Source organism: Petaurus breviceps, unplaced genomic scaffold (assembly GCF_028583685.1).
Source record: "Petaurus breviceps papuanus isolate PSGF00001 unplaced genomic scaffold, PetGlider_PUasm1.0 90784, whole genome shotgun sequence".
NCBI lineage: Eukaryota > Metazoa > Chordata > Mammalia > Diprotodontia > Petauridae > Petaurus > Petaurus breviceps.
The window spans coordinates 2,714,537-2,739,934 of NW_027187345.1; the positions used below are offsets into that span (position 1 = coordinate 2,714,537).

Consider the following 25,398-nt stretch of genomic DNA (forward strand, 5'->3'; position numbering starts at 1 on the left):
AACCTTTATATATATATATATATATATATATATATATATAAAGGTTAACAGTGGAACAAATTATATCTACAACACATAAAAGCAAACAAAATTGGCAACTTAGTCTTTGATAAGATGCAACCTCTCCAATTACTAAGTAAGAACTTATTTGATGGAAATTACTGGGGAAACCAGAAAGCAATCTAGCTGAAATTAGGTTTAGACCAACACCTCACACTACACGCAACCTAAACCTCTATTGGAAACACAACTTAAATATAAAATATCACATCGTAAACAAATTAGAGGAACAAGAAATTTCCTTTGAATTCTATGGTTAGGGGTCATTTTCAAAAGACATAATGAATGGAACTGACTCAAATGTATAATAACAACAGCCAATCACAACAGATAAATCACTAAAGAATATGTATAGACAATCTTCAAAAAAAAAAATCCAAACTATCAACCGTCATAAAAAAATGCTCTAATCACTACCAACTAAAGAAACCTAAATTAAAACAATGTATAACCTTCAGATTAGCAAAGATGACAAAAAAAGGAAAATGAGAAATGTTGGAAGGGTTGCAGGAAAACAGACACATTAATGCACTTCTGATGGAACTATGAATTGGCAAGCCATTCTGAACATCCATCTGGAACTATGTATGTCTCAAGAGTCACTAGAGCTCGATTATGCATATCCTTTGATTTAACTACATACCCATCTACATCATAAAGTAAATATGAAAAAGACCTCTATGATCAAAAATATTTATAGTTCTTTTTGTGGTGCAAAGAACTGGAAACTAAGGGGATGTCCATCAAGTAGGGAATGGCTAAACCAATTATAATAAATGAATGTAATGAATATTATATTTGTTAAATGATGAAAGAGACATTTCAGAGAAACCAGGGAAGAGAAGACTTGTATGAAGTGATGCAGAGTGAAGTAAGCAGAACCAGAAGAAAAAAATTAACAATATTGTAAATACAAACAATTTTGAAAGACTTAAGAAATCTGGATCAATGAAATGCCCAACAATGATTTCAGAGGGTTAACGATCATAAGTCATCCTTGACCTCTTAACAGAGAGATGATGAAATCAAGATATAGAATGAGACACACATTTCTAGAAATGGTCCTTGTGGGAGTTTGTTTTCCTTAACTATGTATATTTTTATTACAAGAATTTTTTTTCCCATATCTGCAGTGGGTGTAAGAGGGATGGGAGGAAAAAGAAATACTTTGTTGAAAAAAATTATATATATATAAAAGAAAACCTGTTAAATGAAATGATATATTTAAGGGAAAATAATCCCCACCCCAACCTACCTCCAATATTCACAAGGAAAACAATACATAATGTTTCTAATTTTATTCCCTTAAATCAGTGGTGTCAAATTCAAGCAGTCACATATTGACTTAGAAAGCCACAAATTTAACATTATATTGTAGTGTACTTTTATTTATTTTATTAAAACATTTCTCAATGATATTTTAAACTGGTTCAGGCTGCACTCAGGAGTTCTGTAACCACAGTGAATTTGACACAAATGCCTATTTCCTAGGATTAGGATCCTCTATTCCATGGCTAAATTCTGTTTGGTCTACAAGGCAAGTATGAATTTTAAGTTTTTAAAATTAAGTCCCTGAGAAGACAAAAAGATAAGCATTTTACACAGACAGAACGAAGCCTTTCTGAATGGAAGAAAAATCTGATCTTTGGCACAAAGCACTAAAAAGTATTTAATTCAGCCTATCTTTGTCAAATCTATTTTTCATGCTTCTTTAATTAGCCATTACATAGAATCTGTTTTCTTTGAAAAAAATTTTAAAAATAATTTTAGGGTCTTCATTTTAGAGATGAAAAGACTGGGGCCCTGGGAAATTAAGTGAAGAACCCAGGTCTTCTGACTCCTAATTGTATGTTCTTTCCAATACACTATACTTATTAGATGAGTATATGTTTCTTGGCCTTCATTTAAAAATTATACAATAATGGAGGTAGAGCCAAGATGGTGGAGGAAAGGCAGACTTGCCTGAGTTCTCCCTCAAACCCCTCCAAATACTTTAAGCAATGACTCTAAAGATTCTAGAGCAACAGAATTCACAAAAAGACAAGAGTGAAACAAATTTCCAGCCAAAGACACCTTGGAAGGTCAGCAGGAAAGATCTGGTGAGGGAAGAGTGTAGCCCAGTACAGGCTGCACCAGCACAGACCATAAACCCGGAGCAGGCCTCAGGGTGACAATCACTGGCAGCTGCCAGACCTCTCAACCCACAGACACCAGAGACAACTCAGAAAGCTAGCAGGAGGGGTCTCTCACACCTGGGTAAGAATGGAACATAGTCCAGTTTAGGCTGCACCAGTACAGCCCCAGACCCAACCAAACCAGGAGCAGGTCTTGGGAGTGATTCAATCAGCAGTGGCAGTGGTAGCAGTAGCAGCTACTTCTGGAGCTCTCAGCCCACAGATGGTAAGGGGGTTGAACAACTGGTCAGAAAAAAACTACAGGGTCACTTTGCTAGCACTGGGGCAGGATTCTGTTGCATTGCCTATACTTGGTACCAGATCGCAGTCCTGGGTGGCAGTCCCAGGGTGAGGAGTAGGACTAGCATAGCAGACCTCATGGCCACAGTGGAGGAGACAGAAAAGAGTGCTTGTGGTAACTTATAGTTCACAGCATGGGCCAGGAGAGTAGCAAACAAACTTGGATCATACCACCTTTGAAGGACAAAAAACTTATAGGTCCCTAGAAGTATCTTTGAAAACAGCTATACAAAATCCCTGAAGCTTGGGACAACATACCCTCCACCCTGGAAGCGGAGCCCTACATTAACAAAGAGTTACAAGTCAAGTAATAGATTGGGAAAACAAGTAAACAATGGGGAAAAAACCCTCTGACTATAGAAAGTTATTATGTTGGCAAGGAAGATCAAAACATGTCTCAGCAGAAGACTACAAAGTCAAAGCTCCTATATCCAAAGACTCTAAGAAAAAGATGGATTGGTCACAGGCCATGGAAGAGCTCAAAAAGGATTTTGAAAATTAAGTAAGAGAGGTAGAGGAAAAACTGGGAAGAGAAATGAGAATGATATAATAAAACCAAGAAAAATGAGTCAATAGCTTGGTGACACACACAAAAAATGAAGAAAATAACAACTAAAAAAAAACCCTAAGCCCAATGGTAAAAGAGGTCCAAAAAGCCAATGAGAAGAATGTCTTAAAAAGTCGAATTTGCCAGATGGAAAAAGAATCTCAAAAGCTGAATGAAGAGAATCATTGTTTCAGAATTAGATTGGAGCAAATGGAAGCTAATGACTTTATGAGAAATCAAAATGCTGTTAAACAGATCCAAAAAGAATGAAAGAATAGAAGGCAATGTGAAACATCTCATAGGAAAAAACACTGAGCTGGAAAACAGATCCAGGAGAGATAATTTAAAAATTATTGGACTACCTGAAAGCCATGATCAAAGAAAGAACCTAGAAATCATCCTTCAAGAAATTCTCAAGGAAAACTGCCCTGATGTTTTAGAACCAGAGGACAAAATAGAGGTTGAAAGAATCCACCGATCACTTCCTATAAAAGATCCCAAAAAGAAAACTCCTAGGAATATTATAGCCAGGTTCAGAAATTCCCAGATCAAGGAGAGAATATTACAAGCAGCCAGGAAGAAACAATTTGAATATTGTGGAAACACAATCAGGATAACCCAGGATCTGGCAGCTTCTACACTGAGGGATCGAAGGGCTTGGAATGTGATATTCTGGAGGTCAAAGGAGCTGGGATTAAAACCAAGAATCACCTACCCAGCAAAACTCAGCATCATGTTTCAGGGGAAAATATGGTCATTCAGTGGAATAGAGGACTTTCAAGCATTCTTGATAAAAAAAAAACCAGAGTTGAATAGAAAATTTGACATTCAGATACAAGAAGCAAGAGAAGCATGAGAAGGTAAACAGGGAAAAGAAATCATAAGGAACTTATCAAAGTTGAACTATTTACATTCCTAAATGGAAAAACAATAATTGTAACTGATGAAACTTTTCTCAGTATGAAAATAGCTGAAGAGAACAGAAATATATATGAGGGTATATGGGTGTATGAATACATATGTGAATGTGTGTATATATGTTTACAGTTATACATAGATAGAGGGCACAGAACCAATTTAATAGGAAGGGATGATACTTAAAAGGTGAAATTAAGAGGTGAGAGAGGAATATAATGAGAGGAGATGGGGAGAGACAGAATGAGGTAAACTATCTCATATAGAAGAGGCAAGGGAAAATGGTTACAAGGAAGGGAAGGATAGGAAGGCAAAAGGGAATGGGTCAACCTTATTCTCACTGAATTTGGCTTGGGGAGGGAATTAAATATACACTAAATAGTGTATCTCACCCTACAGGAGAGTAGGGGGGAAGGAGATGAGAGGGGGAATGATGGAAGGGAGGGCAGGCTCGGGAGGAGGGAAGTTGGAAGCACCCACTTTTGAAAAGGGATGGGATCAAAGTAGAGAATAGAACAAATGGGAGGTGGGATAGGAGGAAGGGAAATATAGTCAGTCTTTTACAATATATCTACTGTGTTAATATTTTGCATTAGGTACACATGTACAACCTATACTGAATTGCTTATCTTCCCAGTAAGGGTGGGTGACAAGAGAGGAAGGGAATGAATCTGGAATTCAAAGTTTTAAAATCAAATGTTTAATATATATATATATATATATATATATATATATACATACTATTATTAATACTATTTTACATGTAATTGGGAAATAAGATATACAGGTACTGGGGCATAGAGATCCACCATGCCCTACTGGAAAAGTCAACAGGGGTATGGGAGAAAATATGGGAGAGAGCAGACTGGGGGAGGGGATATCCTATGGGACTGCTATTTTGGGGTGGTGGGTAGGGGAAAAACGGGGAGAAAATTTGTAACTCAAAATCTGGTGGAAATGAATGATGTAAACCAGAAGTTAATAAAGCATTTGAAAAATCAAGGAAAAAAACTAGTCTGTATACTTGGACAAATTACTTAACCCCAATTGCCCTCCAAAAGGCAAAAAAAAAAAAAACCCAAACTCTCCAAAAAAACAAACAACAAAAAAGAAATTATCAAGCAAAATTGCCCTGACATTCTAGAACCTGGGTGTAAAAGAGAAGTTGAAAGAATCCACCAATCTCCTCCTGAAAGAGATTCCAAAATGGAAACTCCCAGGAATATTACAGCCAAATTCCAGAGTTTCCAGGTGAAGAAAAAAATAATGCAAGCAGCTAGAAAGAAAGAATTCAAGTACTGAGGAACCACAATCAGGATAACACAAGATTTTGCAGCTTCTATATTAAAGGACTGGGATATGATGTTCCAGAGGACAAAAGTGCTAGGATTACAACCAAGAATCACCTATGCAGCAAAATTACACACAATCCTTCAGGGGGAAAAACATTCAATGAGATAGAGGACTTTCAAGCATTCTTGATGAAAAGACCAGAGCTGAATAGAAAATCTAACTTAAATATTGGATTCAAGAGAAGCATAAAAAGGTAAACAAAAAAGGGAAATCATATTGGACTTTAAAAAAAGGTTAAACTGTTTATATTCCTATATGGGAAGATATTTTGTAACTCCTAAGACCCTTCTCATTATTAGGGTAATTAGAAGGAATACGCACATGCACATGCACACACACACACACACACACACACTAACACAAAAGTACTTTTTTTTACTTTATATATGTAGATGTAGAGAGGGCACAGGTGACCTCAATATAAAGGAATGATATATTAAAAAGTTAAATTAGGGGGTGAGACAGGAATGTACTTAGAGAAAGAAAAAGGGAGAGGTAGAATAGGGTGAATTATCTCACATAAAACAAGCAAGAAAAAGCTTTTACAGTGGAGGGGAAGAGGGGGGAAAAGAGGAAGTGAGTAAACCTTATTCTCATCAGAACTGGCTCAAATAGGAATAACATACAAACTCAAATTCCTGATACCCTACAGGAAAGTAGGAGGGTAAGGAAATAAAGCGGGTGGGGGGGGGGGAGAGAGATTATAGAAAGGAGGACAATTGGGAGAGGGGACAGTCAGAAGCAAAACACGTTTGAGGAGATAGAGTGAAAGGAGAGAGAGAATAGAATAAATGGAAGGGATAGGATAGAGGGAAATATATTTAGCAATAGTAACTGTGAAAAAAAAATTGAAGCAAGTTTCTTTGATAAAGGCCTCAATTCTCAAACATATAGAGAACTGAGTCAAATTTATAAAAGAGCCATTCCCCATTTGATAAATGATCAAAAGATATGTTTTCAGATGTAGTAATCAAAACTTTCTATGACCATATGAAAAAAATGCCCTAGCTCACTACTGATCTGAGAAATGCAAATTAAAACAATTCTAAGGTACTACAGCATATCTCTTGGATTGGTTAATAGGACAGAAATGGTAAATGATAAATGTAGGAGAGGATATGGGAAAAATGAGATATCAATGCACTGTTGCTAGAATTGTGAACTGTTTCAACCATTTTGTAGAGTCATTTGGAACTATGCCCAAAGGGCTATAAAACCATGCATACCCTTTGACCTAGTAATACTACTAAGTTTGTATCCCAAAGGAGGTGGAAAACAAATGGGAAAAGAACTTATATGTACAAAAATATTTATAGCAGCTCTTTTCTGGGGGCGGGGAATTGGAAATCCATCAGGTGAGGAATGGCTAAACAAGTTGGGGTATGGGATTATGATGAAATGCTACTGTACTTTAAGAAGTGATAAAAAGAATGCTTTCAGAGAAACCTGGAGGGACTTGCATGGATTGTAGCAAAATGAAATGTACTGTATACAAAAGTGACAGCAATACTGTAAAATAATCAGCTGAGAATGACCTGCCTATTCTCGGTAGTGCAACTATCTGGAACAACTCTGAAGGAATTATGATGAAAGATGCTATCCATCCCCAGAGAAAGAATTGATGGTGTCTGAATACAGATCGAAGTATACTTTTTTTTACTTTATTTTTCTTGAGTTTTTTTTTTTTTGTCTATGTTTTCTTTTACAACAAGACTATTAGGGATATGTTTTGCATGACTACATATGAATAACCTATACTGAACTGCTTGCCTTCTCAATGAGGGGGTGGGAAGGGAGAGAATTTTGAAGAGTTTAAAAATCAATGTTTAAAATGTATTTGCATGTACCTGGGGGAAAATAAAATACCTATATACATATGCTTCCCACCCCCCCCCTCGCCTCCAGACCTGAAATTGGAGAATTCATTCTCTACCAATGCAGATTTTCAGCTACTCTGGAACTTAGAAATAAATTGATTTGCAGTCACATAGTTAGGATGGGCCAGATATGAGGCTTGCCAGGTTTTGCTAATTCCAATCTCTATCCAGCATACTGTGATGCCCCATATTAAAAGATTCCTTAAATTTATATATGGTTTTAAGATTTACAGAGTACTTATGTACATTCATCCACCTGATCCTTGCAACAGCCCTGTGTCTAAGTAAAGCAAGTGTTTACCCCATTTTACCGACAAGGAAACAGGATCAGAGACAAGACTACAGCTAATAAGTCACCAGAACTGGGATTTGAACCCAGCTCCTCTAAGTTCAAGATAATATTCACTAACTCTTTCATATATTTCTCTTTATAGCAAAAGCCCCTTCCCCTTGAGTTTAGTCTGTGGGCCTCAAAAGAAAAAAAAATTTCCAATTTCTTGCGTTTGATATCAAGTTCTCCATGTTTTTTTTTTCCATCCTAAAGTAAGATATCTAAAGTTAGATCTATACTTATAGATCCCCAAAATATTTTTAGTAAAAGGTAAATTAAACAGACATTATCATATTAGGACTACTACTATATCTCATGTAGAACTAGAAGGTCTTACGTTAATCACTGACTGATTATAAGATGAAAGAAGTCATAGCTATTTTTCCACATTTCTGAAGACAACATGGAATAAGTCCACTCATCTGTTTTACCACACTATACTATAGGACAAAAAAGAAAAACCTTTCTTATCAGCAGGAAAGGAGAACATATGAATAAAAAAAAACACTGCAAAGTATGCCCATTTCCTATATTAATTTCTCTATTATCTAAAGTCAAAGCAAAGAAATCTTTTAGAGTATATAAATAAGATAGATCACAGATACTCACGTACAATTCTCATGTACCATTGGTACTCACTCTGACTTCATTTGGTAGTGAATTACAATGCAGGAACCACATGTACAATTATTAAATTGTAAATGACTAGCGACTATATCCTCTAGTTTTTAACACAATCTAATAAAGAAATTAAGAGTTCTTGAAGAACTGCATGTTAAAATTGAAAGGGACAAGTCTGACTACCACTAGATAAGATGGAATTATTAAGCATTTAGAATCAAGATTCATTCTCAGTGGTAACTAGCCACATAGGCTTTATCCATCCCTTCAGTCTACAGGAACCCACATTGTGGATAAGAACTGGCCTCAATATCAAAAGACCTGAGTTTAAGTCCTGTCTATGACACATGATGACTGTGTGAGTCTAGGTAAGTCATTTAACTTTTCAATGCTCTAGGCAAATGTAAAGGGTGGTGGTTGTAGAGAGAGTGCCAATTTTCATTAGTAAAGAGATTTTCTTTATCTTAACATTTCCTATACCAATGAAAACACAGGTCCAAGCCTATTCATTTATTAACCCTATTAATTTTTTTGAGACCCAAGATAATGCCTCAATCCCTGTCATCAAGCTGAGCTGATCAAATTTAAATGTAAGGGAAATACAGATTCTTACTTTAGTTGTAATTGACTACCAAATGAAGCCAGAGTGAGTACCAATGGTACATAAGAAGTCTGAGGTTGATTCCCTTAAAAAAACAAAAGAACCCATAGCTAATAAGAGATCAGAAAAGGATATCTGTTCATTTCAGGATACAAATTTATGACAAGGACTCTCACATTATTTATGTATTATGTTATTCCTAGACTTAGAAGGCCAACCAACAGAATTAAGGTTTGAAGTATCACTTAATTTCTAACCAATTTGCATGAAAAATCAGTTATTGATTTAAGAAAAAGTTATAATTTTTAAATAATCAACAAATCAAGACTATTATTACCATTTAAAATGTTTTGAGGGAAATTTTTTTTCTGGGTGAGAAAATTCCTGTTTAAATTTAAATTGACAGAAAAGTTAAACAATTGCTGCCCTTGTCAAAGAACAATCATTTATAAGTAGGTTGTTTAGACTTATAAACAATATGGCCAGTCAAGTATTTTTACAAGCCTAGTAGGTCAATTTTGTTCTCTGCAAAATTTGTTGCTAATTATGTGTCGTGCTCTAATATTATACTTCCAAGTCTGCTCAGTCTGTAGTATTTAAGGAAAATTGGGATTAAGCTATTTTTTTTAAAGATGAAGGCCAGGTTTCAATCTCTGTCATCATTCTGAAGAGAATGAAATTGCTTAAAAATAACTAAAGTTTATTACTACCCCATAATAATTTTGGCTTGGCTTCTTCCTGCAGTTTTTAAAAAAATAAAGGACTTTGAAATAAAGAGTTACCAATAATAAAGGTGAGCTGCTATAGTGGAAAGAAACTGTCACAATGTAATTTTGGGCAACTCACTTAATACTCTAAGAGTCTAGGGTGGCTAGGTGGTGCAGTGAATAGAGCACCGGCCCTGGAGTCAGGAGGACCTGAGTTCAAATCCGGCCTCAGATACTTAACACACACACAAAAAACAAGCTGTGTGACATTGGGCAAGTCACTTAAACCCAAATGCCCTACCTTCTCCCCTCCAAAAAAAAAAATAGAGAAAAAAAATACTCTAAGAGTCTAAAGCTTAATTTTCTCAAGGCCAATTTTGAGAAGTAAAACAAACACAAGCAAAAAAAGAATAGGCAAACTGGAATATTTGCTGGAAGTAATGGCTATCATTTCTTCTGATGATACAGTCTCACCTATCTTCCCCTCTTTTGTGTTATGTGAAAGACCAGACAGAAGTAAATGAAAAGGGGATAGGCAAATGAGATAAAACCATATTAACTCTAAAGAAAAACTACAAAGCAGGGTATTACTGATATCACCTATGCCCCATAAAGATCAAAGGTCATTTGTAGAAAAAGAAAATTATGTATCAACAAAAAAAGTTTATTATGCTAACCCAAATAAAATAACTAAGAAATACCTCAACCAATGCCTCATTTATCCTGAATTTTCATGCAACGAGGAGCTACAAAGCGTTTTTGTTTTTTTAAATTTTGTCTTTGATAAAGAAATTTCACTAAATTTAGAAAAATTCCTTACTAAAACAAGAAATGCATTTTCCTATTTTAATCAGAGTATGTGGAATATAACACAGCCATCAGGATTTACATATTTGGAACCTTACTTTTTTGTGCTATTTTCCTCATGCCCTGCTATCGCTTTCTAAATTGTGTTCATTTTTTGCCCATGTCTATCCACAGTTTGTTGGGATGTCAACTTTACCTTCTTGCTAAAATGCCACTGTTTTACTCTCTTTTCATCTGCAGTTTCTAAACCAGCTGGGGAGTAAGGTACCTAAGTTTAGCAGAGTAAATAGCTATACTGTGGATTATGGGGAAGAGCGAAGGAGGGAGGTGTGCTTGCTTCTGTGCTCTGCTTTTTAAGTAAAGTATGTGAAAACTACAGAACTTTGTGATGACCCCAGAAAGATAGGTTTTGCTTGCTTCCATACGGAAGCTGACCCCATACTGCTGACCCCAGTAGTTGCAGGATGAGGTTATTTTAGTAATTTTTAAAAATATCTTTTTAAATACTAAATTATCAAATTTTATTATTTTGTTCAGTTTTAGAAATTTTGTCTTTCTTCTCTGCCATTAGCTTATGTGTTCTTAACCTCTGGGTTTCAGTTTTCTCATCTGTAAAATGGAGGGGTTTTATTAGATAATCTCTAAGATCCATTCAAAATTTTAAATTATATGTTTACATGAATTTGGAACTTTGGAAGCCTTTTTTAAAACATATATACAACATTTAAAAGAGTAAAACAATCTTAATATAATTCTCAATATTGAGAGTATAATTTAGTAAAAGACAATTCCATCTTTGGCCCCGTTCCAAAAGAACTGTTAGTGACAACATTTCTTGAGGATGGCGAAATGCTATATTTTAAAAAAAAGTTGTTCTTCCCTTTCCTTGGCAGATTGAGTTAGTCATTCCGAAGGATTTTATTAATATAAAGATCCTTCAATTAGAAAATTAGTGAAAGAGTGTAGTTAGGTGGCACAGTGAATAGAGCACTGGCCCTGGAGTCAGGAGGACCTGAGTTGAAATCTGACCTCAGAAACTTGACACACTTACTAACTGTGTGACATTGGGCAAGTCTCTTAATCCCAATTGTCTTGCCTTCCCCCCTCCAAAAAACAAAAGAAAATTCGTGAAAAATCTGGCACATATGGGTTAGCTCACTTGATTAAAAGGTGGGAAGCTGAAACCAAAGATTGATCCCTGCAGGGCAGTTACCTTTGTTGTTTTTGAGGCCAGACTTGACCCCTTCCAACTACATGGTAACTCCTCAAATTATGGAGACCTAATCTAAGAACTGCATTGTAAATTGGTCATTTAGAACTAGGCAACAAATGCTTCTGGAAGAAGCAAAATCACAAAAGATGCTTCAATTCCCAGCCACTCTGGCCCACAAATATGGTACATGTACAGAAAGTACTACAGGAACCAATCACTATATCTAACATTGTTTCCATGGAAAAATACATTCATAGTTTCATATTAGGATGATAAAAATGTAGCTCCATTAGGAAGCAGTAATTTCCCCTTTATTTCTCTCCAATTGATTTCTAGTAGTCACATGGACAGCTAGCTCTCTCAGTCTGAAGCAGAGGCTAGAATAGCATTGTAACAGGGGATTAGAGTGGGAAAGGGTAGAGCTTTTTTTTTTCTTTGCTTCTTTATGTCTAGTAAATAGTAATAACAGCATCTGTTTTTCTATAGAGCTCTAAGGCTTGCTAAATGCTTTCCTTTAAACAGTTCCATGACACAGTAACCTTTAGAGGAGTTAAAATGGTCTTGCTCAAGGTCACTGACTAAATCTGAAGCCCAGATGCAAATCTAAGTTTCTCTTGATTCCAAGTCCAACACTACCTCCACTTCAAGGCATGCACTTAGTATTTGCTGATTCTGTTGGAGCAAAGACTGACATAGTGGCAGTGAGTTAAAAAAAATAGGGGTTTGGAATGGGTAGTAAGTCAAAAGTTTCCTGAACAGAGATTTTCAGTTGAAGCCAGTTATTTCATTACCTTCTTTTTTTCTTTTGAGTCCCCATGGATTAGACCCCACTACTATTCCCACTTCTTCATTATTACCTGCGTGCATGTGTTTCCTGGGCACACTGCAGAGAATGAACATTCATGGAACCTCCCCTACTCCCTCTAGGGTACAGAAACCTTAGTGTCCCCCCTGCCCAAGGCTTTTCTCATCTCAGAGTTTCTCATATACCACAATTTTCCTTCTTTCATCAGTTTTCGCAAGAGGAAAGATATACACACATAAATGATACTAACGACTATGCAAAAGACAGGAAAAAAACAGATTTGGTATCTATGGAATTTCACAATACGAGTTTCAGAGGGAGCTGCTGTGCTAAGATAGGGGGGTTTAGTGCAAGCAACTTCACCATGATGGAAATTATGGCTGCTAGGGATTGGGGTGAGAGTGCATCCTCCCTCCCAAATTCTATAAGAGTTAAGGGATAGGTGCAAAAAGGGAAAGGAAGTTCCAAACTGCTGCAGGTGGGAGGGAAGGAAGCTGGTCATTCAGGTAAGGCATTTAAGTTAAGTCAAGAACTATCTGAAGAAGCCTTTAATTTCAGTGAATTTTTTCTGCCACCTAACTTTCTGAAGCAAAACTGGTACAGAGTAAAGAACACTGCATAGGGAAATCAGAAGACCAAGGTGGAAATTCTGGTTTTCCTACCTCTAGGGCTTTGAGTAAGCCACCTTACCTTTTCTTTTTTTTGGGGGAGGGACGGGGGTAATAGTAGTTTTCAAAACCGAAAGAGAGCAGGGCTGTACGACTTCTAAGATCCTTTCTCTCAATCTTAAAATGCTATTGAGCTTCCTTTTCCTCTTCCCCACTGTCCAAGAGCTGGATTTTGCTCACGCAATGAAAAGTAACTTATCAACGTGAAGACCCGATTACAAAGGGAAAGCTGATTAAAGAAGTCACAATGTATTTCAAAAACAAATATATGACTATAGGATTAACTAGGGATTTGAATTACTTTGTACTATTGTTTCTCCTTACTACTGTGAAAAGGAGGTCTGTTGTGAGAATCAAATGAAACCTGTATAAAGAGCTGTGTAAACCATCAAGCCCCAAGTCAACTATTATTGGACACACTTGTAAAATAGACACTAAGAACTAAAAGAATGGATAAATGCTTCCCCCCCCAGCTCCCTTTGCTCAAATGATACTTTTCCTGAAATTTCAAATACTATAACCTTTAAGGACAGAATGTTATTGCTCACAAATCCCTAAATACCTCTTTAAATAAATTATATATGCTTTTTTTCCTTATAAGTAAAGATATATGCTATAAAAGTCCTCCTAGAAAATTATGAATCACAAATCTAAAGGAACATTTAATTATACCCTTTTGAAAAACAAAAGGCTCGAAATACTTCCTGAATAAATGTTAATACTCTAAGATATAAAAAACTGTTCTTTTATATATACTCTGCTAATGCCTCCCAAGTCTGACACATACTGGCTAAATAACCATGGGCAAATCACTTAATCTACTAATGCCCAAGGCAACTCTCAAAGACTAGGTTGAGGAACAACTGGCCACCTGAATACAGTACTGGGAATTTTCTCAAAGGGAGGTACCTACATCAAAGAAAGCATAGGTCTAGAAATGTATATGTATACACCCACCCCCACAACAAGCAGGCCTCAACTAATATTAATTGGCTACAAGGTGAGTTTAAGTGAAACAAGGTTACTGGGTACTACTACTCTCACAGGAACAATTTAACAAGTGGAAGATATCTTTTTGCATGTGAGGGGGAGCTGTGGATAGTTGTTATTCTTGAAAATAATTGCTGAGTTAGGGAGACACTATGTAGCGGGAAAGGAAGGCTGGGCACAGTAAGCAGTGAAGAGTTCTAGGTGCCATAGTAAAGTTGCAAATTAGCTGTGTATTCCTGGTGCTCCTTTTATTTCACAACACACCTGTCAATCTGTAAAGGCATTTTTATTCTTTGGCTATAAAAAAGATAAAAAATAATAGTGCAATCCAGATATTATTCCTGAGTTACCAATAAGCTAATAAACCCACTAAACAAATTCCATGGAAAACTATTTTAAGAATTGCATAGTTTTTTCTTCTCTCATCAAATACAAATGCATTTTATATATGTAATTTGCTCACTCCTCTAAATTCTTAGGTATTTCTCATTTGACAGCTCTGGAGTCATATTGCTCAGGAGGCCAAAGCTTATGTTACACAATTTATAACTTTCCCTATGTTGTCTTCTCCCTCTGTTCACATGTTCTATTTTAATTAATTTCATTTTCTTCAAAAATATGTTAGTATTGTAGAGTAGAAAGAGGACAGGATGTAGGGTTAGAAAACCTAGGTTTGAGTTCTAGCTCTGCTGCTTACTAGTCTTGTGATCTTGGCAAGATAAAGGGAAACTAGATGGTCTCAAAAATCCTTCCCAAACTTGCTTGCTATTCTATGATTTTCCTTAGTTTCTGGATTTTTCAGTACCAGTCTTTTGATTCTTCTCACACACTGTAAGAAAGGTTAACAGGCACTGGAACTCCTGTCACTTTTCATAAATGGCCCTTTCCAGGTCTTTTCTTTATACTCAAACACATGTAAATTCCTGGATTTTGGATAATCTTTAGATCTACTTTCCAGAAGGCAGAATTATCCTGTAAGGGTACTACACTGATTCAAAAGTACTGATCAAGAAATCAGTAGAAACAAAAAGCACACTAACAAGGTTCGAAGATAAAAATGAAACTGTTCACATTTCTGAAATGCAAGCCAAATTTAAACCTTCCCTACTAATCGTTGTTCAGTCATTTTTCAGTTGTTCTGACTCTTGGTGACCCCATTTGGGGTTTCTTGGCAAAGATGCTAGAGAGGTTTGCCATTTCCCACTTCTGTTCATTTTACAGCTGAGGAAGATGAGGAAAGCAAGATGAGGCAAAAACAGACTTGTCCAGGGTCACATAACTACTAAGTGTCTGAATCCAGATTTGAATGCAGGTAGGTTTGTCTCCGTAATTCTAGGCCTGGCACACTCTATCCACTGTGCCACCTAGTTGTCCAACTACTAATGGTATCCGGGTTTAATTACTAGCCCCTGGAGAATTTAAATTGTCCCTCTTTCCCCCTATAGACAGATCCCCCAGAATCTGTCTATAATTACTCCAGTTGGCTCCATGATCCCAAAGAACCTGTCTTTTGTAAGCCTCAGAAAAAGTATGATTTGTGTTGGTGATACAATCACTAGTGCAGACAACAGGTTTGGCACAGTAGAATGATAATACAGTTACAGGAGACTTCAAATACTTCTTTAACTTGTCTTAATGATAATTTCATCCTTTAAAAAAAGGCAAAAGAATTAACAAGGGGAAAATGCACTCTGGATCAGATTCTTTCTAAAAGAAAACTGGCTGCTAAGGTGGAAATGAGGGTAACCTTGGGGGAAATTTCTAATGAAGAGAGGAAATCAGGACATAATTTCATAGGCACTTGAGATTTTGTAAAGCATATCTTTTAAGCTATTGAAGTTTTAAACCACACTAAGATTTTTGGGATAGCCTATATTTGAAAGGATTAAGAGGAAAGCAAGGTAGGTTCCCTAAAATGCTTCAGGGGAGATAAAATTCTGGAGAGATTATAAAAACACAGGATTTATCTGAAGGAACTGAAATAGATGCATAGTGAACTCTCCAGTATACATATTTTTGGAAACAAGAATGCTAAACCTAAGAATCAATGAATGAAGTATTTGTTAAGCACTATCTATGTGAATAGAAGCTGAAGGTGGTTTAGGAAACTAAAGACCACAAAAAGGTTTGTGAAACAAGGGAGACTCAAAGAAGGAATAAGACCCTTGGCTTGGAGCAGATGGGATGAGATAAATGGAAAAATAAAGACATGGAGCTACCTAATTCTTAATTTGTTTTCTTGTAAAAAAATGATTTTTACAATGAAAATGACAAAAACATCTAACATCCTTGAGCTAAGAAAAGAGACAACAACTAAGTGCCCCTGATGAATTCAAATCACCTGGCTCAGATAAACTACACCTTCAGTTCCAGAAAAAAAAAAAAAGTAGAGGTAAATGCTGAGCTACTATCTCTGTTATCTGAAAAACTGTAACATTTTGTGCTAAGAGAAAACCAATGCAGCTAAAATTAGAAGAGAACCTGGGATATGTGGTAACTCTTTACAGCCTTTTTTGACAAAGGCCTCATTTTAAAAATACATAAGAAATAGATTCAAATGTATAAGAATAAGAGCCATTTCCCAACTGAGAAATGCTTAATGGATGGACAACTTTCAGAGAAAGAAATCCATGCTATCAATAACCATATGAAAAAAATGGTCTCGCCAATAACTAAGAGAATAAAAGGTAAAATAACTCTGGGTGCTGCTACCTCATAACCCTCAGACTGGCAAAACTGACAAAAAAGGAAAATAACAAATGCTGAAAGAGCTATGGGAAAACAGGGACAATAATGAATTGTGGGTAGTAATGCCTTGTGAACTGGTCCAGAAAGTATGACCCAAAAGTTATTAAGCCATGTATTCACTCTGATACAATAATACTACTAAGTCTATATACCTCAAAGTGATCAAGGGAAGAGGAAAAGAACCCATATGTACAAAAATATTTACAGCTGCTTTTTTTTTTTAGTGACAAAGAATTGGAAACTGAGGTGATATCCATTAACTGGGAATCACTGGATAAGTTATGCCATATAAATGTGAAAGAAATATTACTGAGCTATAAGAAATGACAAAAGGGATGACTTCAGAAAAACCTGGGAAGACTTGTAAAAACTGAGTCAATGTGAAAGGAGTAGAACCAGAACAATTTATACAATAACAATAATATTGTGAAGATAAAAACTTTGAAAGACTTATAACTCTGACAAATTCAATGAGAAACCATGATTCTGGGGGATGCCTGATGTAACAGTACCCATTTCTCAGGAGGAATGATAAGACTCAAAGAACAAATTGTATATATTTTGTGGACATTGCCAATGCAGAGTTTTATTTTTCCTGGCTACCCATGCTTTTATTTTTATTTTGGAGGTGGAAGGCAGGGAAATTGGGGTTAAGTGACTTGCCCAAAACCAAGGTCACACAGCTAGTAAGTATTAAGTATCTGAGGCCAAATTTGAACTCAGATTCTCCTGACTCCAGGACCGGTGCTCTATTTATTCACTGTGCCACCTACCTACCACTATACATGCTTTTAAAAGGAGTTTTATTTTTCTTTCTTTATCAATGGCAATTGAGAAAGGTAAGGGAAGATTGTGGGGGGAGGAGGGGAAAAGGGAAGATTTTTGCTTAAAATTTTTAATTAAGGAAAAAAAGAAAAAATATGGAAAATGAGGCAGGCACTTCAAGACTAGGAAAGGGGAAATGTCTTAACTTTCAAGAACAGGGAAGAGAACAGTCTGTAAACTGTAGGCCAGTGAGCCTGACTTTAATTCCAGGAAAAATTTTAAAATGAATCATTAAAGAGATGGTTGGAGAACACTTAGAAAAGGAAACAGTGATTAAAAAGAGCTAATATGGGCTCATTAAAAGAAAAATCATGTCCCACTAATCTCATTGCTTTTTTTAATGGGACTGTTCAACTAGTAGGAGAATGCTGTGGGTAGTTTACTTAATTTTGGCAAAGTTTTTGATAAAGTCTCTCCTGCTATTTTTGTAGAGAAGATGGAGAGAGTTTCAAAGGATGGATTTGGATCTGCAATGGTTGGTCAATCTAAAAAAAGTCACTGTTAGTGGCTCAATGTCAACTGTCAAAAGGACTACAGAAGAATAATTTCCTGGTATCTATGCTATGACTAATCAATGATACAAAGTTGGAAGAAGTAATCTCCTCCATATAGTAGATAACAGAATATAGATGCAAAATTATCTAGGCAGGTTTAGAGCACTGAGCTGAATCTAGTAAGATGAAATTCAATAGGGATAAATACAAAAGACTTAAACCTGTAACAAAAATCAAATTCACAAGTATAAAATGAGAGAGACATGAGTGGAAAGCAGTTACTCTGAAAAAGATCTAAGAATTTTGGTGTTCTGCAAAATCAGTGAGAAAATAATGTAATGTGGCAGTCAAAAAAGCAAATGATCTCTTGAGATGCATTAAGAGAGACAGTTTCTAGGAACACAGATAAGAACAGAGATAATCAATGCAATATTCCCTCATCAGAACTCATCTGGAATAGTGTGATCAAGTTTTGGGCATAGTGGTTAAACAAGGACATTGGTAAGACAGAGAAATATTCAGAAGGCAAGCAGGATGATAAGGTGACCTGAGTTCATGACATATCAAGATCAAATAAAGGAAATAAGCATGTTTATCTTGGGGGAAAAAAATCTCAGGGGTTATAGGATAGCTGTCTTTGTGTATCTGAAGGGTTGTCACACATAACAAGGGATTAGACTCATTTTGTGTGACTTCAGAAGGCAGAACCAGAAATAATGAGTAAAGCTACAAACAAGGCAAATTTAAGCTTTATATCAGGAAAAATTTAAGAATGATTATAGCATATCCATTTTTTATATACTGACTTTTCAAAATCAGTTCCATGTATTAAGTTATCTCTATATGGATGGATTTCATCTATCCTTTAAAGCCCAGCAGCTGAAACTCTGAGGATCCTATTTGATAGACTCCTTACTACTAGACACTTTGATGAAACTTTAAATTTTCAAGTTCTTTAGAGAATTAAACCTTTGATACATAGGTATTTTTGTATGGTCAGAAGATTACAAAAAAATTATCCAGCAGGTCATTTTTCACTTTTGTTAGCAAAATCTAGTATCAAGAAGCTTGATGAATTAAAATATTTTGTTCTAATTTTTCCTTCTCAAAAATTATAGCAAGCCAGATTGATTAGGGGAAAAATTTGTACAAGAATATGACATGATCAATTCTGTAAACATTTATCAATTTATCAACATTTATCAATTGAGATATGAGAATTTTATACACTATGCTTTTAAAAACAGACACCTGTACTACATAAAGCATAAAGACTTTGTTTATATCTATATTTTTAAGACTGAGCTTTTTGGAAAAGGTATTATACATATAATTATGCTATTAGTTTAACTGATGGCATGTACCAAGATACTAATACTTAATAGGTGGCTCAATAAATTACTGTTGAATTGACCATATGGAATTTGATCATGAAAACTCAAGTTTTGGCAATGAACCTCAAATATTTTATTAGAAAAACAATTTCAAAATAATTTCTAAACTTTTAATTATATTCAGAATATAATTAAATATTTCAGGTGTATTGGCAGTTTTTTTTTTCAGAACAGAAAATCAATACCTGACAGTAAAATTCAAAATGACATTTTCACAATGAACTGAATATAGGTTTTTAAAATTACATATGCAGAGAAAATGAGAGGTAGAGTGATTTAGTAGCTAGAAGGCCAGCCTTAGAGTTAAGACCTGGGTTCAAGCACTGCTTCAAATACATACGTAGCAGCTGGACAGCTATGGCCAAATTACCTTAATCTCTCAAAGTCTCACGCTACTCTTTAAAACCATCAACTACAAATAAGCTTCCTGATCTATACTGGAAGAAGTTAATGATGAAATCACACATCATGACACACAAAATAATACAAAAAATAGTTGTGTTTTTAAAAGGTTAACTTTTCCTTAAGTGAAATGCAGTCTCTCAAAACAAAACCAAAAAATTTCTTCCATCAGCCTTTTTAAACAAATGAAATATAGCAAAGTGACAATAGCCTAACCCTCTGAAAATAAAATATTCTACTTTTGTAAGAAAGCAACAACTTAAATATCAAATAAAAAATTTTCAAGAGAATTTTATGTAAAACCAATTCCATGGTTTTAAATGAATAATTTCAAATTCTTTTTATCTTTGACTACATATCTCTTTCAGTTATATATATCTACCCTACAAATAATGAAATTAGTATGCAATTCCATCTATAACATGATGCAGCTAAAGACTACTTTGCTGTACAATAAGCTTTTATTCTACAATAATAATTGTAACAACTGTTGGCAACTGTAAAAATACAATATACATCTATGCTAGGAACAGAAGCCAATATTTAATGAAATGTTAAGACATTTACAAAATGGTTAAAAAAAATCAACAGTTAATTCCTTCACTAATGTACATTGCAGAAAACCAAATAAGCCTGCCTTTCCAGTAAGTTACAAATGAAAATGATATTCTGATTTGGAATAGAACATAATTTTCATCTGCTGCGCATTTTAAAACCCTTTTATTAGAATGGTGATACTTCCCTGCATGTTTCCAACTACCAGCATTACAGCAACAGAACTGTGATCAGAAGCGTGGTTATAGAGTACGTGTACCAAAGTCAAACTCAGGAAAATAAGATCAACTTGTTTTTCCCCCTTTATATGTCATACACAATGGTGAAAGCAAAGCTGCTAGATATTCTAAATATTTATTATGAATAATATTTTCTTTCCTATATAAGAGCAAAATGAAAAAAAATACATTTGAGAAAATATTATTCAGCTCCTTTAAAAAAAACAATGCGTCACAAATTCAAAATGTTCGTGCTTACTGTGTTTCCACAAACAATACTGCTATCTGATTAAGTATCTTCCACTTGAACTTCCAACCAGTGCACTTTTTAAAATTTTGCCTCCAGCTTTATAGATTAAATAAAAATCAAAGGAGAAACAAGGTCTGGGACCAAGAATGGCAGAAAAGTACTGTGATATTTTATTACTACTTAATGCAAGTGAATTTCTAAGAAATCCCAGTTCCTAAAAACTGAACTTTAATGCCATAAAAAAATTATGTTTTCTTAAGATCAAGTCTAATAGCTTTCATGGAGGCTAAGACCCTGAACCTTATGCAAACATATCACAGATCTCCTTTCCCTAAGAAAAAGTCTAAAAACAATACACATTATTAATGAGATTGAACTCTCTTGAAGGTAAAGGACAACATTCTATTCTCATCTCTATTTCAGAAAAAGAAAAAATAAATACAATGGCAGGTATATATATATACATATATGTGTGTAACACATATTCACACATATACATATATATGGGGAAAGAGGGAAAGAGGGAGGGAGGGAGAAATGAGAGAGAGACAGACAGACAGAGAGAGACAGAGAGAGAGGGAGGAAGGGAGGGAAGGAAGGAGAAAGGGAGAGAGAGAAAAAATGTGCCTCAGTGAAAGATTCTTCATTTTTGGTGAGGAACCTCTTTCTACAGCTCCAGATCCCTCCATGTGAATAAAACCTACACTAACTTAAATTAATGTATCGTATACCCCCCACCTTGAGAAATGATAACTTCATTTGCAAAGGAATTTTATAAAATAGCAAATGATGATTTGTTGGAGATGGCCAAAAGGGAGTATAATTACATAAGGAAATGGTTGAGAGTCTTACTAGATGCCTAATTACCACCATTGGTTATTTCAAAACAAAAGAGAAACAAACAACAAATAAAGGAAAATAGAAAAAAATACTATTGATACTTGATTTTTCTGAGGCTAATCTGAACAATGGTACCCAGAGGTTCTACTTTACCCATAAGCCTTCAAAACACACAGCTCACTTTGTCTCTGGTATACAATTTTGTTTTTTAATCCAACAATACCATAATAATTTTTGTGCAATAATTCTGGACTTTGGAAATTCACTTCAGGCAAATAACCAGTAAACGATTTAATGCTACTGCTATCTATCCAGAAGACCAAACATATTATTGAAAAAAAAAAAAAGACAATGCAAACATTTGCTTAAAATTTGGCTACATGCAAAGCTATGGTTTTGTGTTTGGGTTTTTTTTTAAGTTACGCCAAACCTCCAGTGTATTTGTTCAGTGTTTCTTATTTCACCTTCCCAAAATAGTAACAACTGCAACTATGAGCATGAGTAATTTTAAGCAATTAGCCAATCTTCTCTAATTTTCTTTCTACCAAGTCTTAGACAGTATTTATTTTATAATCTAATTTTATTCAGTCATGTTTCTCTGTGGGTATATATATATATATATATATAAGTACATGCCCAAAGAGAAATAGAAAATGTCTACATACAATTTACACAATAGATATATACATACATACATTATATATACATACTAATGAGACCGCATGAATTTTGGTAAAAAAAGTACATGCTTTTTCTACCACACTGTTCTTGCATTGGTCTTACAAAAGTAATATAAACCTTTTGCAACAACTAAAGCATGTACTACTGCTGATCCAAGATTTTAATAACTTGTAGGTTAAAAAAAATACAATGCCTAGAACACTGTTATCAAACAAATATGTTTTATTGGCAGCTAAAAACAGAATTCACCCAACAATGAAACTTTTTTTATATATTTTTTTCTTTCTTTCTTTTTACTCACTGCAGTACGAGGAACAAATCACAGACACTTACTTTGGAGATAAACAGAGACCGTGGTGTAGATTTTACAAAATCATTTTTTTAAATCTCTGTATTGTGCTCCTCAAATGACTATGAGTCAGTCTTTTTTTTTTTTTTGCCAAATAGCAGAACATAAAATATCACAGCTTTGTCTATACTTTAAAATTCTGCAGCAACCTAAAGACATGGACAGATACACCAGCAACTGTTGTTTTCAAGTATATCAATTTCCATATCAACCTAATAGTAGTATCTAAAAAATTCACTTTCTTCCATAGGAAGTCTTTGTTTGACAAGCTGTTATTCATCTCTTTGACGTTTTAAAAGTATCTGGGGCAACATTTGAATTTTATCAGAAAATAAAAAATGTTTACCTACCATGTTCAAATTAAGAACAGTGTCTACACAAGTCAGTTGTACAATTATTTAAAGTGAAAGATGAACATGAACATCAGATTAACTTAATTCTGGCAGACAAAAGTGAACTACTAAGGTCCAGTCAGCCATTTATCTATTACAGAGAGATGACAACTTTACAAAAGGTATCTTTTACCTACTGAGTGATGATTATGTCCCCTCAGTTTCTGTGCTTTCTACCACTGGTTCACTTTCTATATCAGCTTCTGTGTCACTCTTCTCTTTGTTTATTTCACTTGAAGATGTCAGTTTTTCATAAAGTTCAGGATCATTCTGTACTTGTAAAGGTGGAGGTTGATTATCTGTCTCTGTATTTTCACCATTTACCTGGGGTACATTATCAGCTTTTCGTTGAGAAGTGGCCCCTTCAAAATAATCAAAAACCCGTGGATGTGGATGTGGGACCCAGGTGTTCTGAATTCTGTCTCTTCCAAAACGATTTCCATTAATTTCTCGGCAGAAATCAAAATCTCTGTCATCTCTATCCCTTTGTCTCTCCCAGGGTCTTCTGCGGTCATCAAAATCTCTGTGAGCATCCTGTCCAAATCCTCTGTTCCAAATGGGACCACTTCTAGGATCAAACCTGTAATTTCCATGTCTAAATCTACCTCTGTCTTCATGGAAGCTTTTGGGACCACCATAGAGAGGTAAAACACGATGCTCTCTTTCATCAAAATCTCTATGGCCCCAAGGCTTATCTGAATTAAAACCAAAGTGGTCTCTTCGACCAAGGTTATCTATTCCTGGTCTTATAAGATTTTCTCTTATATCTATATGGGGTCTTCCAAAGTGTTCCCTTCCATCTATTGGAGGCCTTCCTGGACCTTCTCTTGGATCTACAGGTCGCCCCACTACGTCCCTAACATCCACTGGTGAAGGTCTACTAATGGTTTCCCTGTTTTCTATAGGAGGAAAACGATAATCTCTATCTCCTTCCTGCTGAATACTATCACTCCCAAGTGGAAGCCTTTTTTCTGGATTAGGAAGATGATCTATATTTTGTCTTAAAGGAGCTGGAAAAGGTCTCTCTGCCTGACCAAAAATATCTCCTGGAGCAAAAGGACCACGAGGTGGAGGATGAAGAGAGGCATCAAGGATTGCTGGAGGAGGGATTCCTCTTTGTGGTGGAAGTCCAGGTTGCATTAAAGGAAATCTTGGCCCAGGAGATTGTGGTATAAGTCCTGGACGAATATCTAACATTGGTATTCCAGGCATTCGCTGACCAGGAATATTTAGTGGGGGTAAGTTTTGAGGCCCAGTTGGTGGCTGTGGTCCCAGAATTCCAGAATTACTTGGAACATTTGGTGGCTGAACTCCCAGGAGTCCAGAATTGCTAGGAATATTTGGGGGCGGTACCCCCAAGAGTCCAGAACTACCTGACACATTGGGTAGTTGTGGTCCCAGAATTCCAGAACTACTTGGAATATTTGGTGGCTGTGCTCCAATAATTCCAGAACTACTGGAAACATTAGATGGCTGTACTCCCAGAATTCCAGAATTGCTTGATACATTTGGTGGCTGTCCACCTAGAATTCCAGAATTGCTCGACAAATTTGGTGGCTGCCCACCTAAAATTCCAGAGCTACTTGAGACATCATTGTGGATCACTAAAATAGAAAGACAGAAAGCAAAATTATAAATATTCATTAAAATTAAAGGTACCTAATATAAAATGCATTCACAATAGGAAATTTAAGTTCCTGAAAATGAAATGGTACATTATGAAAAAATTAATATGGATGGATCAAAACACCTATCAATTTTGATAGATGGTAGTCAGTAAAAAAAAAGTACTAGATTACTAAAAAAAAAAAAAACTGAAACCCATATATGATATCTTGCCTTCATTTTTAATCTTACAGAACCTCCTTATAAATGTATGTGAGCTGGAATGAATCTCAGTACTTTAAAGCCCTCATCTCTCCATTCCTAGGTTCTACTGAAAAGCTACAAAGATGAGGCTATGGGTGACTTTTAAATATGTTTTTGGTGGTATGATATATGCTGGTTTTATTATATTGGGGGAATGGACAGAAATAGCTCTTATTTGGAGGTTGGAGATTATGCTTAAAACAATTATTTTTCCATTTTAAAAATAAATTTAATGTCTAGAACCTCTCAGCCTGCTAAACTGAATATGCTTTCTGCAAACCTAAGTCAATCCCCTGTTGACTTTTAATACAAGCTTTTTATAAAGTACAGTTCCTAGGTTTAACTAGTGGTATTTTCTTGTTATTATTTTAAACCTTGGAGTAATTAAGAACAATTAGCTTTGTTATTTGGG

General features: G+C 35.3%; 1 protein-coding gene across 8 annotated transcripts in view; it reads right to left on the reverse strand.

The window, feature by feature from the left end:
• The window catches only part of SCAF8 (SR-related CTD associated factor 8), a 291,621-nt gene that overhangs the window by 164,120 nt on the left and 102,103 nt on the right, over nt 1-25,398 (reverse strand). For 5 of the 8 annotated variants that reach the window (XR_011164758.1, XR_011164756.1, XR_011164757.1 and 2 more), the window contains exon 20: nt 23,251-24,721. Coding sequence is in view for 4 of the 8 variants with exons in the window: in XM_069069622.1 (XP_068925723.1) it covers nt 23,265-24,721 (1,457 nt within the window). In the remaining 4 variants the exon portion in view is untranslated. Of the gene's footprint in view, nt 1-22,578; nt 24,722-25,398 lie in introns of those variants that run through there. The other 3 variants (XM_069069623.1, XM_069069621.1, XM_069069624.1) reach the window with 1 other exon arrangement.